This window comes from Vipera berus, assembly GCF_964194415.1.
Source record: "Vipera berus genome assembly, chromosome: 4".
Taxonomy (NCBI): domain Eukaryota; kingdom Metazoa; phylum Chordata; class Lepidosauria; order Squamata; family Viperidae; genus Vipera; species Vipera berus.
Genome location: NC_138206.1, coordinates 98,201,461 through 98,215,383, shown reverse-complemented (window position 1 = coordinate 98,215,383; position 13,923 = coordinate 98,201,461). Strand labels below are relative to the sequence as shown.

The window sequence follows — 13,923 nt, the reverse complement described above, 5'->3', positions numbered from 1 at the left end:
CGAGGAAGGTCTTTCCCATACTGTAATATAGGTCACATAAAATGATAGGAAAAATATAGAAAGATTAAATTATTTATTATATACCCCTAACAATATAGCTGTTAATATACCTATAAAAGTTATGTCCCATTCATCTGGAAATCTATCAGAATTTTGCCCAAAGGTTTTGCTAGTTCTATTTTCTCCTCCTGAGAGATTACTTCCTTTTCATAATGATAATTTGCTTCTCAATTGCAGATGTCTTCAGTAAAGAAGATGCAATTCTAAATTAAAACTTACAACTGGTGTTTATGCATTACTGTAAGATATTGTAAAGCCAATAAGGAATCCTGATTGCAATGATGTTATAGCTAGTTTTTGTATATAAGGGAAGTTGTTAACTCGGTGTAAACATAGTTACACTTGAATATAAGTTGTGAAACTTCTCAAAATAGATAATTAAAATAAAAGAAACCAAAAACAAGAGAGAGAGATGCTTTGAATTATAATGGCTAGAGGACAACTGAAAAATAAGGTAATAAGGTTCAGCTGAATGTATTTTACAACAGGGTTCCCCAACCCCAGGACTGCAGCCCACTCCCGGGCCATGGCCTGTTTGGAACCAAGCCACACAAGCAGTGGGCTAGCATGCACACACGCACACACAGCTCAACTTGCCCAAGCAGCAGTGTACATGGAGCTCAACTCGCACAAATCTGTATATGCACATATGAGTGCTGACATGCCACTTGCACAAGTCAAAAGGTGCGCATGAGCATGTACCAAGCCACCACTCACGCTGCCTGGTTCCCCTCTCCCCCTAGCCAGGCCACCAAGCAACAAAGACCACAGTTCTACAATACAAAGAAGTATCTACCATACTAACAAAAATACCAACATAATTATCTGGAAAATCTTCTATTACAGTTTCGTGTTACAAAATAAACTTCTGTAAAGTTTTCTTCTGGAAAATAGGAAGTATATTACAACAACAAAAAAGAGGAAAATTAACTCAGGCAGTAAAAAGAATTTAATCTGGATTTTATCCCAGCTGCCACTGAAGGTTTTATATATAGGGGGAGGAACAGTAGTTACTTTGCGCTGGGTTAGCCATCCAGAGTTCCTTTGGTGAGATGGGCAACCATATCAATTGAATTAATAACAAACAAACCTGTGGAATTCATTACAAATGTCTGGTGATAGCGAATAATTTGGATGGTTTTAAAAAGAGTCAAGATATATTCATGAACATCAGATATATCAAGGATTTTCATTACTGAAGGTGCAATATTACTCCTGACCTGAGGTAATATGCTCCCACATACTAATTGTAGAGGGGAAATAGTGAGAAGTATATCTCTATCTCTTGTCTGAGACCACTCTACAATAATCTAATTTGGCTACTGTGGGAAACAACTTGTTCGACTACAATGGGCCTTGGCCTGATATAACAGGGTTCTTTTTCTTTGTAGCACAGTAGTCCTCTCATCCAGCCTAATTATGGAAAAAAAATCAGAATCTTTTCCTTCTGTTTCAAATTAGCTACAGCTTGTTGTGATAACCAAACATTGTCCAGTTAATTAATTTTGAAACTTCCAATTCCACAGTTAAAGGAACAGAATATGCCAATGTTGATAAGAAATTGAGGTTTATATCCAGCAAAACATTAAACTACAGTCATTAACAAAAACAAGACTGTTTTTGACACTTTTAAGATATATTAGAAGCCATGAGGTTTGTGAGAGTCCACAAGTATTAGTAGTTCATTCTACTATGGTTTTCAGCATCTTCAGGTTAAACATCTAAGCCAGGATGCCACAACTCGAGATTATTAATCAGAATAAGAATTAGTTTTTTGCACTTTTCAGTTAAGAATGGAAGGCTCTAACTAGTGCTCTTACAAAGTAGAAAGCTTCAATTACTACTACAAAACAAAACAGGTTATGAAAACAATCATGATTCAAGATTGTGACTTTTCAGAACCTTGTAATCATAATGTCCCAATGTAGATAAATAGGAATTAACAGTTTATTAGAAGTGTTCGGGTTTAATTGTGTCTTGATCAAAGACATAAAGAAAAGGGAATAGTAATGGCTTGTTTATACCTTGACTTAAAAAGTGTAAAACACAGTTAACTCAGATATCACTAAAAACTGAAAGCTAAAAAGTATGACAAAGACAAAAGGATTTATCTTCACAGAACACTGTGATGAATTGCCTAATTTTCTCATTTTTCTTATAATTCACATTTTAAAAGTTTGTGGTAACAAAGACATAAGATTTTTGTATTCCAAAATAAAACTATTTTTTAAATAATGACATCCCTGAAACAATTTTATATCATGACATATGTATTCTACTGAAATGCTATCCTGTTACACACAGAATGAAACAAAAGTACATTTCAAGAGGTAACCATCATGAAATAACTTTCAGTGGATCACTATAGCAAAGGTTTTACCAAAAGAAGGAATTTCTTTAGCTTTCTTAAGGAAATTACACTAGTCAATATATATGCATTTTTAAAAATAGCATGTGTATTTTGACTGATAAAAAATTAACTCACTTTTGAAATCATGGGATCATAATAAATACTGATTTCACTTCCTTGCTGTATGCCACTGTCAACACGAACCTAGAACAAATTGAGATAAATTAGTTTTATAATAAAGAGGAGGATAGGGTTAGTTATTATTATTATTAGTAGTAGTAGTAAGTGTAGCCATTATTCTTTTCTTTGAAAGTTGCATTTATTGCAATGGGCCATAAGACAAAGCGCCTGCCCTGTGGAGCGCCTGGCCATAAGACAAAGCGCCTGCCCTGGGAGCGCCTGCCCTGTGGAATCAGCTTCCCCTTGAGCTCCGGATGGCCCCAGATCTCCGCTCCTTTCGTCGCGACCTCAAAACATTTCTTTTCCATCAAGCTGACCTGGACTGATGATAAGGGTTTTTAAAAAGAAAATGTTTTTAATATTTTGTCACTGGGGCTTGTTAGTTTAATCTTTTTTAACATTTGTATTATTGTGTTTTATTGTTGTTAGCCACCCTGAGTCCTTTGGGAGATAGGGCGGCATATAAGTCCCAATAATAAATAAATAAATAAATAAATAAATAAATAAATAAATAAATAAATAAATAAATAAATAAATAAATAAATAAATAAATAAATAAATAAATAAATAAATAAATAAATCCTCCACTAGGGAATTCACCATTGCCATAAAACATGTTTGTAGTTATTGATTTTACCAACATCTTTCACAAAAAGAATCTGTGTTCTGTAATTATATCATGTATTTGTTACTATACCCAGTATTTTACTACTCCAGAAGAATACTCAGGCATATCAAAAAGAAACTTTAGAGCTGATAAGCTAGCCTCTATTAATTCTTGGTTTCTAACTTTCACAAATGCAACTATTTCCTTTTCTTTTTCACTCTCATCTAAAACCTGCATTTCTCTCGTATGCAGTTCTAGTGATGTTCAGAGAATTTTTTGCAAAGTTACAGTTTTAAACAGGTTTTTTTAAAGTCTCAGACTGAGTGGGAAAGATAAATGTATGAACGTATGGAGGCATGTGAGCATGAATACACACATACACACACACATACCACAAGTCTCTGGTAACTACTGAATTGTTTGAAGAATCTAGTAACTGTTAATTAACCAACAAAACTTAGTGTTATTAATTCATATAATTTTAATATATTTACTTTTTATCAGGCTGCACATTAAAAATAAACATTAACTATTAAATAACTAATTCTAGAATAAGTCATTGATACACTTGTTTTTGAAATTTGTAAAGCATGTTAACTGCAACACATACACTTTTCTTTTTTAAAAAAAACAAGAAAATTTAATAGACTGACAATTTTGAGAAGAAAAACTAAACCTGAATGGATGAAAGAGATATAACACAAAAATATTGCATTTGGATTTGGAGGGCTGAGGGAAAGTTGCTTAGAAACTCCCTTCAATCTTCACCTGGGGAAAAGAATTTTTTGTAATAAAACAGCAGTTCATCTGTCTGCAACAAGGCAGAAAGAGGTCAACCCAACGGCTGTTAGGCTTTTAGATTTTAATTTAGGCAATTATCAAGGGACCAGATGTAGAACCTCTTGTCTACAATATCCACATGAGGTCACACTGATGACTTTATTATCCAAATGACATGTCCTAATAGGCTTTACTCTATGAAAACTGCATCACATTTTTTCATGATGAAAAAAAGATGAATTGTGCCTTATAATTACACATTTACTAATGTGTAATTATAAAGTTTTAAGTGCAAAAAAATTGTTAATGATGTCTGAATGTCTATAGAGATTCTTATTCATCTCATGGAAGCTTCTTGGATGAGAAATAAAACATTTTTGAAGGGGGGGAAAAAGCAAGAAAGTCCAATTGCCTTTTGGAAAAAGCATCTTTAATGCCATTCAGTACATTACATTCTACTTAAGATTCCATACTGGTCATATAAGATACTGTAACTTATTTACTGTAACAGATAGTAAAACAGTGCTGTTACACACGTAAAAGAAGAATTTTATTTACTGAACAGTTCTATTTTTTTCCAGAAACCCTTGTGAACTTTACAGTGCAATCTTCTTCTTAAGGGCTTCCTATGCTAATCTCTTCTTAAAAATAGGAAGTGGCTGATGTTATTAATGTTTCCTGAGACTAGTGGATATTTTGCTTAGCTGCACAATATATGGAAATAAACTGACAGAGAATCAAAATTTAAAACAATTTAAAAGAAAATATATAGTCAATTTTCAATCTGATTGTGTGTGTGTGTACAGTCTTGCCAACCTAGCAGTTCGAAAGCACGTCAAAATGCAAGTAGAAAAATAGGGACCACTATGGTGGGAAGGTAACAGTGTTCCGTGCGCCTTTAGCATCTAGTCATGCCGGCCACATGACCACGGAGACGTCCTCGGACAAGCGCTGGCTCTTCGGCTTTGAAACAGAGATGAGCACCGGCCCCTAGAGTTGGAAACGACTACCACGCATGTGCAGGAGAACCTTTACGTTTATATATATATATATAGTCTTGAGCAAACATACTACATTTAATCCTAATTTCCAGTAAAATAGTAAAACTTGGTGCCAGTAATTTTGTTATATTCTACATATGTTTTTATTCCTGTAATTGCCTTTGGTTAGTATATTTGTTTTTTGAAAAATACAATATTATTTATGCAAGTACCCCAAAATATGTTACATAAATCAATATTAGGTTATTTAAAATGAAGTTTAACAGTAACAGCAGATAGTTATTAACTTCAGGATTTTCAAGTCTCTGTCCATAGTATGAGAAAAACATAATTTTGTAGTTAATTCTGTTTAGGATCAAGCAAACTCTGAGACACTTTAAAGGTAAATATGTATATACAAACATACCAGATATGGAAAAAAATACAGGATTATAAGTAAACCGTTAAAAAGTGAAAGCTATTTTTGAATTTCAGTGGACTTGACTATTAATCATTTTTGTTGTATTTACTATACGACTAATATATTAACATCTTAAGTTGTGAAGGCAGAGAAAGCCTGTTTAGTTTATTAGAATAATAAGAAAATAATGTTTCCTATCAACATAAAGGTCAGCACTACTGTTTCGTATGAAAAATCTAGTCACCTTTTTCTGAAGGCCAAGTATGAATCTCTGCAATAGAATTGCCACAGGATCACAACACTGAGGTTAAGAGCATGTTCTCCATTTCATGCACAAGCATTAACCCCAAGAGCTCCTCAACATGACCAATATCTAGATGTGTGCATTTCAATTCTCAAAATTCGCAGCAATGATCATGATAGCTGAAGAATTTGGAGAGCTGAATGGCCATTAGTCTTGATGGTATTCTGACTGTCTCTGAAGGCTTTCAACTTAGAGCCTAGTAGGCTTTCTTGTGCATTTGGTTTCCCACTTTGAGAAGAGCTTGCTGGACGACTAAATAGGCCAGAGATCTAATCCAGCAGAGTACCACTTATGTTCTTAAATGAGCATAGCTGATAATTGCCTATAATGAGGAACACTGCTTTAAGTGTTTGCTGCCAGAGGTCTTAAAAATGAGTCAGATAAACAAGGATATATTTTGTTACTTCGTTTGTGGCAAGGCTGAGCCCATACATAAACTCTATTAAGCTTACATTAAATTAAAAAAAACATTCCATAACCATTGCAAGTCTGGAGTCCTAATCACCAAATGCAACTGTACGTCTGTACTATTTTTATTTATTATTTATTTATATCCTGCCATTGTTATTTTTATGAATGACTCAAGGTAGCAAACATACCTAATATCCCTTCCTCTCCTTTTTTCTCCACAACAATCCTGTGAGTGGGTTGGGCTGAGACAAGTTGACTGGCTTTCTTGCTTTAAAGCAGGACTAGAACTCAGTTTCTTGGCTTCTAGCCTGATGCTTTAATCACTAGACCTCTCTGACTATACCTTTCTCTTTTGGCAAATAATTCTATTTTGGTTAATTTTGGAAATAGAAGAAACGATTAATCTTTATAAGGGAAATGCTAAGAAATGTTTATTGTACTAATGCCATAAATTTATAGGATACATACCACTGGCAGAATAATCTCTTAATTTCAAATGTGCCCTGCTGCTTATAAAAAGAAAAACAAAATAAACCAACACAATTTGCAAAAAAAAAGTGCTATTTTAACACAGTGGTGAGAGCACACCAAAAGGGAAAGGTCCAGGCACTTCATATGAAATCCTCAAAAATCATTACTCTTAGGCATCCAACATAATTAAAATTTCTTCCCTCGGTATCATGATGGAGCATGTGAATCTATCAGGCATCTCCCACCCTTCATTTTCAATTCACCTCTCCCCTAAGCACAGCTCCCAACCCACCATGTCTACCTGACAAGTGACAGCCCAATCTGATTAAATGCTTGCAAAGGAGGGGACTTGCAGGCCTCCATGACAGGCCAAAAGTGATCACCATGGAGATACATAATTACAGCTGTCAACGCATCTACTGTCCTGCTGGCATCAATTTGATTGCTCCCAGCAATAATGATAGACAAAGCTTAGCATGCACTCTCTTGCACCCAATCACTTTATCTATTTTGTGATCCATTTAGCTGACATGCAACATTCGCACAAGCAAATAACAGCAGTAAGCAGAACATTTAAGGTATTTTAATTGTTTTTTTCTTTCTCTGGATGGCTCATAAGTGCAAATGTTATTACATAAAACTCCTGCTGCAGCATTAATTGAAGAAAGATTTGGTGGGACAAAGACCATAGGAGGTAGAGTTTGTCCATTATCACTTGTTCTTTCAACAGGTCTCATGTTCAGAATATTGCAAATTGCAAAAACTTGCAAGGGCAAAATATTTGACATCCTGTTAGCTATTACACCATAGTGAAAAACCTCAACCCACCCCCAGAGTAATTACTGGAAATTCTTCCTTAGTTCATTTGGTTTTTATTAAACATGCTAAAGACACATTTTGTAACGTGTGTTTGAATCTTCCATTTAATATCATATAGAATTTAATAAACCTTTACATGTTGTACTTCTGCTTTTAAACACAGATTAAATTCTTAAAGTCCCCCCACAAAAGGTCAAACTTTGATAGGAAGCATATAGGCAAAAACAATTTTAAAAATCAAATAAATCCTAGATTCAGTTTCACCGAATTTAAAATTCTGGAATATAACATTTCCCCATTTTCCCCATGTAACTAATAATGGTAAATAATCGTATTTACAGTCGTATCCCCTTTGTCATTTCACAAAGCCAACACCATTCCATGCTTATGAACTTAATATTTTGACTACCTTGAAGAACAGAAATGCACTTGCCTTTGTGTAACAACCAATTAAACAAGAACTCCTAAAAGAACTTTCTACAGTATAATAAAGCACTTGTCATTAGGTATAGAAAATTGCCTTTCATCTTTCAAAAAGCTTCAAATCTAAAGAAAGAGGAGCATTCCATTATAAAAGCCAGAATTATGTCATGGCTAGTCCAACACTTTAAAGAATGACCATGTAGAATGGTTGAGTTTATTTAGATGTACGTCCCAGTATACATGACTTTTGGGGGTTGGTTTGTTTATGTTTGTTTTGGGTACACTACAATTCATTTCTAATTACCACTAATTAATATAATTAACTATCTTCCTCCTTGGTTTATAGAAATAGTTGAGGACAACCAGCCTTAAGGAGCCCTGAAGTCTTCCAAATCTGCAAAATAATATGAAATCTATGGTTTCTTCATGCTTTGAAAATAAGAAACAATAAAACATCAGAATTACTTACATTTGGGACCTGCAGGGGCTCTTCGTATTGAGACAATCTGCCAATAGAGGGCAGACCAAAAGATTTATAAGGGTCCTGAAATTAAATTCAAAACACAGACAGAGTGGTATTAACTTTGTAAGACAAAGCACAGAAGCAAGGTTAAGCCACTGGGAAACTAAGGATTTCCTCCACTTTAAATATGGACCAACTATATTTTGTTTTCAAAATGACTTATATTAGTAGGGTTATGAAACTGCTTCTTCCATTCAAGTCATGGAAGATTTGTTAAAGCTAAAAACTCCCTCCTGTGCCTTTATTAAAGCAATGGCAATCTTTCTAAAAGAAAGCACAATAGCAGGGGCGCATATTCGCCACATTCACACACACATGCACACACAGTAATACTCTGCAGACAAGTTCTTCTGGAATTGTACACAACACTCAGGGTTTTCAGGATCATACCCTGTACAAATTAATAACACTATTATATTTAAGGCATGCATCCCAATATAAATGCAATTTATACTGTTTGAGCGAAACATATAAAATTTCCACATTATTGTATTATTCAAATTCTCAGACATGTAAATTGTATTTGACATGTAAATTGTATCAGAAGGAAAGAGTAAACAGAAAAAAATAATATGTTTTATCCAATATAAAGAGAACTGAAGAAATTATTCTAACACTCACCGTAAAACAGAAATCAACTTTTGATTTCAAATCCCAATGGCACAATATATAAAAGTTCACTTGATCCATTCCAAATAAAAAGGGATGTTTTAAAAATACTACTATTGGTTATAATATTTAGCCATATAGTTTACTATAGATATATAATCTATAATATCTGTTGGAAATGTACAGCAACCACATTTTCTTTTCAGACTGATTTTTTTTAAAAAGGGCTCAGTACATTGCCTTTGCTTTCACAAATAAGCAATGTTGTATGAAATGTTGAAATACCACTATAATCTTTTCCCCCAATATGTTATGTAGCTGCCTCTGATCTAAGAATTTTATAAAATGAATGAAAAAGAAAAACCATTCCTGCACATAGAATGGAACAAGACAAAAATAAATCTTAGCCTCTCCCAACACCTAACAAGTTTCTTCTACAGCAATTCTCCTTCCAGCTATTAACAGTTATTTTTTACCTCCGCATACACTCGACATTCAACTGCCCAGCCGTTGATGGGGATATCAGCCTGCTTGTGCCTGAGAGGGTATCCCTTAGCAACACGGATCATTTCTTGGACTAGATCCAAACCGGTAATGCATTCTGTGATGGGATGTTCAACCTGCAAGGTTAAGAACTGTCAGTCAGTCAGTCAGTAGCAACACAACTAAACTTTCTAATATCTCAACCTAAAAACAAAAATTGGGGTGGGGGGGTGGAAATGTTAATTTACAATACGGAATATGGATGATCCTCTTTGTCACACAAGATGTACAGAATCTATATGTCTATTATTTATTGCAGAAAATAAGATACACAACAAAATCAACCATTGCAGGTAATGGCTAAAATAGATTGGATAGATGGACAGATAACAATACATTTGTTTTGGGGAAATGACTTTTAAAAAGAGAACAACTTTTAATCTAGAAATACAAAAGCATTTTGACTGAATTTCAAAAAGCTGGCTGATAATCAGCTCGTTCTGCTACACTTAACATGGCATGTACAGGAGCAGTCTACAATCTTCCATAGAATCAGACTAGCTAAGTCTTACCCACACGCCTGCTTTCACTAACCTGTCCTGACAAGCAATGAGATTAGCGTAATCTTACATCAATGCAATGTAGCAGAAATGAGCAGATGGATACTTCAGGGTTGTTGTTTTTTCCATACAGACTTATCTCTGTAGTGCTTAGCATGCATAATAGCAGAGCTGGACCAGTAGAATCATTGCATGCTCTCAACAAATAGCTGCTAACAACTCAGGATCATGCTGTCATGGGAATACCCTCACTCCCAGTTAAACCAAAAAGGAGAGGTGGTACAAGAGTTTCTCTGACTAGTAAAACAGATTTATATAATGCATATTTAACTTCGTGAATGTGACGAGATAATGATAAAATATGTACATTTAAAGAGCAAGTTAGCGTAGTAAGTGCTCATCCATGTTACTGTGCACCCTAACGGAGGGAGGGAGGGAGGGAGGGAGGGAAGGAGGGAGGAAGGAAGGAAGGAAGGAAGGAAGGAAGGAAGGAAGGAAGGAAGGAAGGAAGGAAGGAAGGAAGGAAGGAAGGAAGGAAGGATTTAATCATTTTGTTTTATTATAAAGTGCTATTGCAGCTGAAATACTTCATCTTTGAAATACTATGTCTTAAGAAACACTATTTCACAAATATTTTTCCATTAAGAGTTGTCATACTTCATGTATTTGTGACACAAAAAAGGTCACTGAACAAATGAAGTATTTGTTCGAAGTACATAATTGAAGGATAACATTTTGTCGGATGTAATATCTCTATAATGGTCTTTGCCAAAAAAGGAGTAAAATTAACAGATGGCACTTATAATTAGCTCTCTGTGCATTTAAAATTTTACACCACCATATTTTAAGATAACTTAGCTGTTTCAGTGACATCACTGAAATAAGCACCATTCTAAATATTATACTAAAATGAAGGCTTTATTATATGATTAAGATGCTTCCTTAACTCAATGTCAAATACATTATACTTTCCAGGTATATCAATCTTATTAAGACCCTTGATGAAATGCCAAGAAAGTTCTTCATCTACACTAGACATGTCAAACTCACGATGTCACGTGACGTTGCACAACGTATCGGGACGGTTTTGCCATTGCCAGCAATGGGGTGGGTGCAGCCTCCGGATGAGGCGTCCAGCCAGCAGGCCGGCAGTTTGACACCCCTGATCTACACTGAAGTTCTACCCTATCAAATATGTAAATTATCAACACATGTGGGGGGAACATATTTATTTTCTCAGCAAATCTGATTTTTACTTTAAGATAACTATGCTGAATTTTTTCCAATATATTTGAAACTTTTTAATCATTCTAATTGAGTTATTTTATTGTACTTTTTAAAACTGAGTTTTCATTCTAATATGAAATATGATAACCTCACCATAGTTACCATAGGGTTTCATTTTTTTATGGTCAAGCTAGGTAGAAACTCGTTCTGAAAGCAAAATATTTCTGCAGCTTTAATATTTATCAACATTTATATAATTAGTTTAATCACTGTCTTTACAAATGTTATTGTCTGTTCCATCAATATCGTTTCTTTGTAAAAAAAAAAAGCAGTTATAAAAGGGTGGGGGAGTAATGTATATTGAAACTATAGTTAATTGTCTTTTTATACTATGTTTATTTTCATACTAAGAACAGCATACACACACTGTCATTGTTATTTTAACAGTGAATTTATTAATTTTTGCATTTTTATTTTTCTATTTCCAGCAACCATTTTCAATCAGAATATTGGTAACCATCATTAACTCTTCCAAGAGTTAGGCTCCACCAGATTCTGCCTCTTTCCCAGCTGTCATGCAACAGCTAATCTACCAGGGTACAGTAGGGAGAGAAATAAGAACTAAAGCCCCTCTATCAGGTCAGGGAAAAGATTAACAATTTTCTCTTCCTCTATTCTTTCTAGCTAGTTTTGATTTCTAGCAATCAAACAATGAATGGTTTAAAACCATGCTTACCATCTTTTGCACATTGTACTAAGTTATATGTCTGACATGAGAAAAAAAATCTGATTTAAATCTACTGCAAATAATCAGTTTTAATTCTGAACAGAAACACAAAGGAGTAATTGTTCAAATCTGTCTCAAAATATACTTGAATAGACCATGAAAGTGAAATGCTAACATACATACATACATATATATATATATATGTGTGTGTGTGTGTGTGTGTGTGTGTGTGTGTGTATGTATGTATGTATGTATATGTATATGTATATGTATATGTATATGTATATACATACTGTATATGTATATATATGTATGTATGTATATATATACATATGTATATATAAAATATTAAAGTATATGCCAACACCAAAAGCAATGCTTTTGTCACTAGAATTTCTTCTCTAACTACATTCACGTTAGAAAAGTATTTTTCCTTTTTTGCAATTCTCTTTGTAGCTCTTTTCAGTAGAAAGGGCATTTCCTTATACTTTTGTCAGAATCTTTCCTCCTCTAAGGGAAATCCTGTCCTTTGTAATGTTTGGGTGGAAGGGTGTAACTGTATTACACACTAAATAATCAACCCACAGTGTTGTGTGACGTACCCATTTCAAATCAAAATTACCTCAGAGCCCATCCAGTTTCAGTAATTTTTAAGTATATAAATATGTAACATTGTCCCTAAGAGAATCAGAGATACATAATTATCTTACAAAGAAAAAGACCACAATTTAAAGAAAACATTCACCAAAGTGAGAGAAATTTGCCCAAACAGACTTTTTCTTAAATGCTTGGAGTCCATCACATTATGCAGGTGCTCAGATGATCATATTTGTTAAAGGTTGCATATCAAGTGTCAGCCCTTTGAGGTACGCCAGGTCAAGAAACAGGCACCACAAGACATACAAAAAATCTACTTTATTGATCCAGGCCGTAACAACAAAATCTTTAAAGCCTGATAATGTTGCTTCTTCCCTGTCTCTTAAATCAAAGAAAATCAAGGGGGGACACTCTTGAGTTCCTTTCTCACATCTTCCCATTTTCCTGTTGAAGTCTTCCCAATAGTTATTGCTTATTTTCTTCAAGTCCATTTGTATATTCCTCCACATCAACAGAAGACAAACTGCTTGTAGCATCTTAAAATTTTTTCCACCTATATAAAACCCTTGTGCTTACATTTTTCTCTTTACCATCTTTTGGTTTGTTAAAAAAAACAATTTCCTTAGTGATCTATTTCAAGATCCAAGCAGGCTTAACCATGGCCTGAATTCTCACATTTCTAGCCAGTCTCAGGCAAATGTAGGTAATCATTACCTTTATGAATCACTTTTCTAACTGTTAAAAAATGCCTGAATAGTTTCATTCTTTATATTTGTGTCAGTCTTTGTTTTCAATAGGTAATTCTTCTTTAAAAGAAACTTGTGAGTATAGTTATTGGTAAAATAGCCAGAATTAAGGATCTTTTAAAACATGTTCAGGGAGGACTTCTAGCTAAAGGGTCAGTATAAAAGTACATTTTTTCATTTATACATTTTCATAGGTAGATCAAGTGAGAATCTGGCATTATGTTTCCAATCTAACACACTGATCAAACAATTCTGAAAATTTTGTTTGAACGTGGCTAAATGGCAGAGAGACATGGACCAGATTGGACACTGGAATGGCAACAGCTTCCAATATCAGTTTTTATGTTGCAATGTTGTCATTCTCTTTATCACTCTTTTAGGCATGCCTACCAAGATATTCAATCAGTCTGATGTTCTTATTATTGTGTACAGTATCATCTTTTTAATACAGTGTATGCTATAGTTAATAGCCTAATATTTTCTAAGGGTGACAATATTCTATCAAACCACAAAAGTGCATATTTATTCTTTTATTCTAAAACAATTTAAACAATTTAAAAGACATAAAACATCCACAAAATAAATAAGTATAAACAGCAATCGTGATGATCGATTAATAGTAAAGTCAAGTAATGGAGTCCTTCA

At 34.1% G+C, this 13,923-nt stretch overlaps 1 protein-coding gene across 1 annotated transcript in view; it reads right to left on the bottom strand.

The window, feature by feature from the left end:
- PCCA (propionyl-CoA carboxylase subunit alpha) overlaps positions 1 to 13,923 on the bottom strand; it is a gene marked incomplete at its 5' end in the record, with an annotated part of 233,369 nt that overhangs the window by 126,766 nt on the left and 92,680 nt on the right. The window contains 3 exons of the mRNA XM_081326398.1: positions 2,546 to 2,614; positions 8,276 to 8,350; positions 9,415 to 9,558. Coding sequence (XP_081182524.1) covers positions 2,546 to 2,614; positions 8,276 to 8,350; positions 9,415 to 9,558 — 288 coding nt within the window. The remainder of the gene's footprint in view (positions 1 to 2,545; positions 2,615 to 8,275; positions 8,351 to 9,414; positions 9,559 to 13,923) is intronic.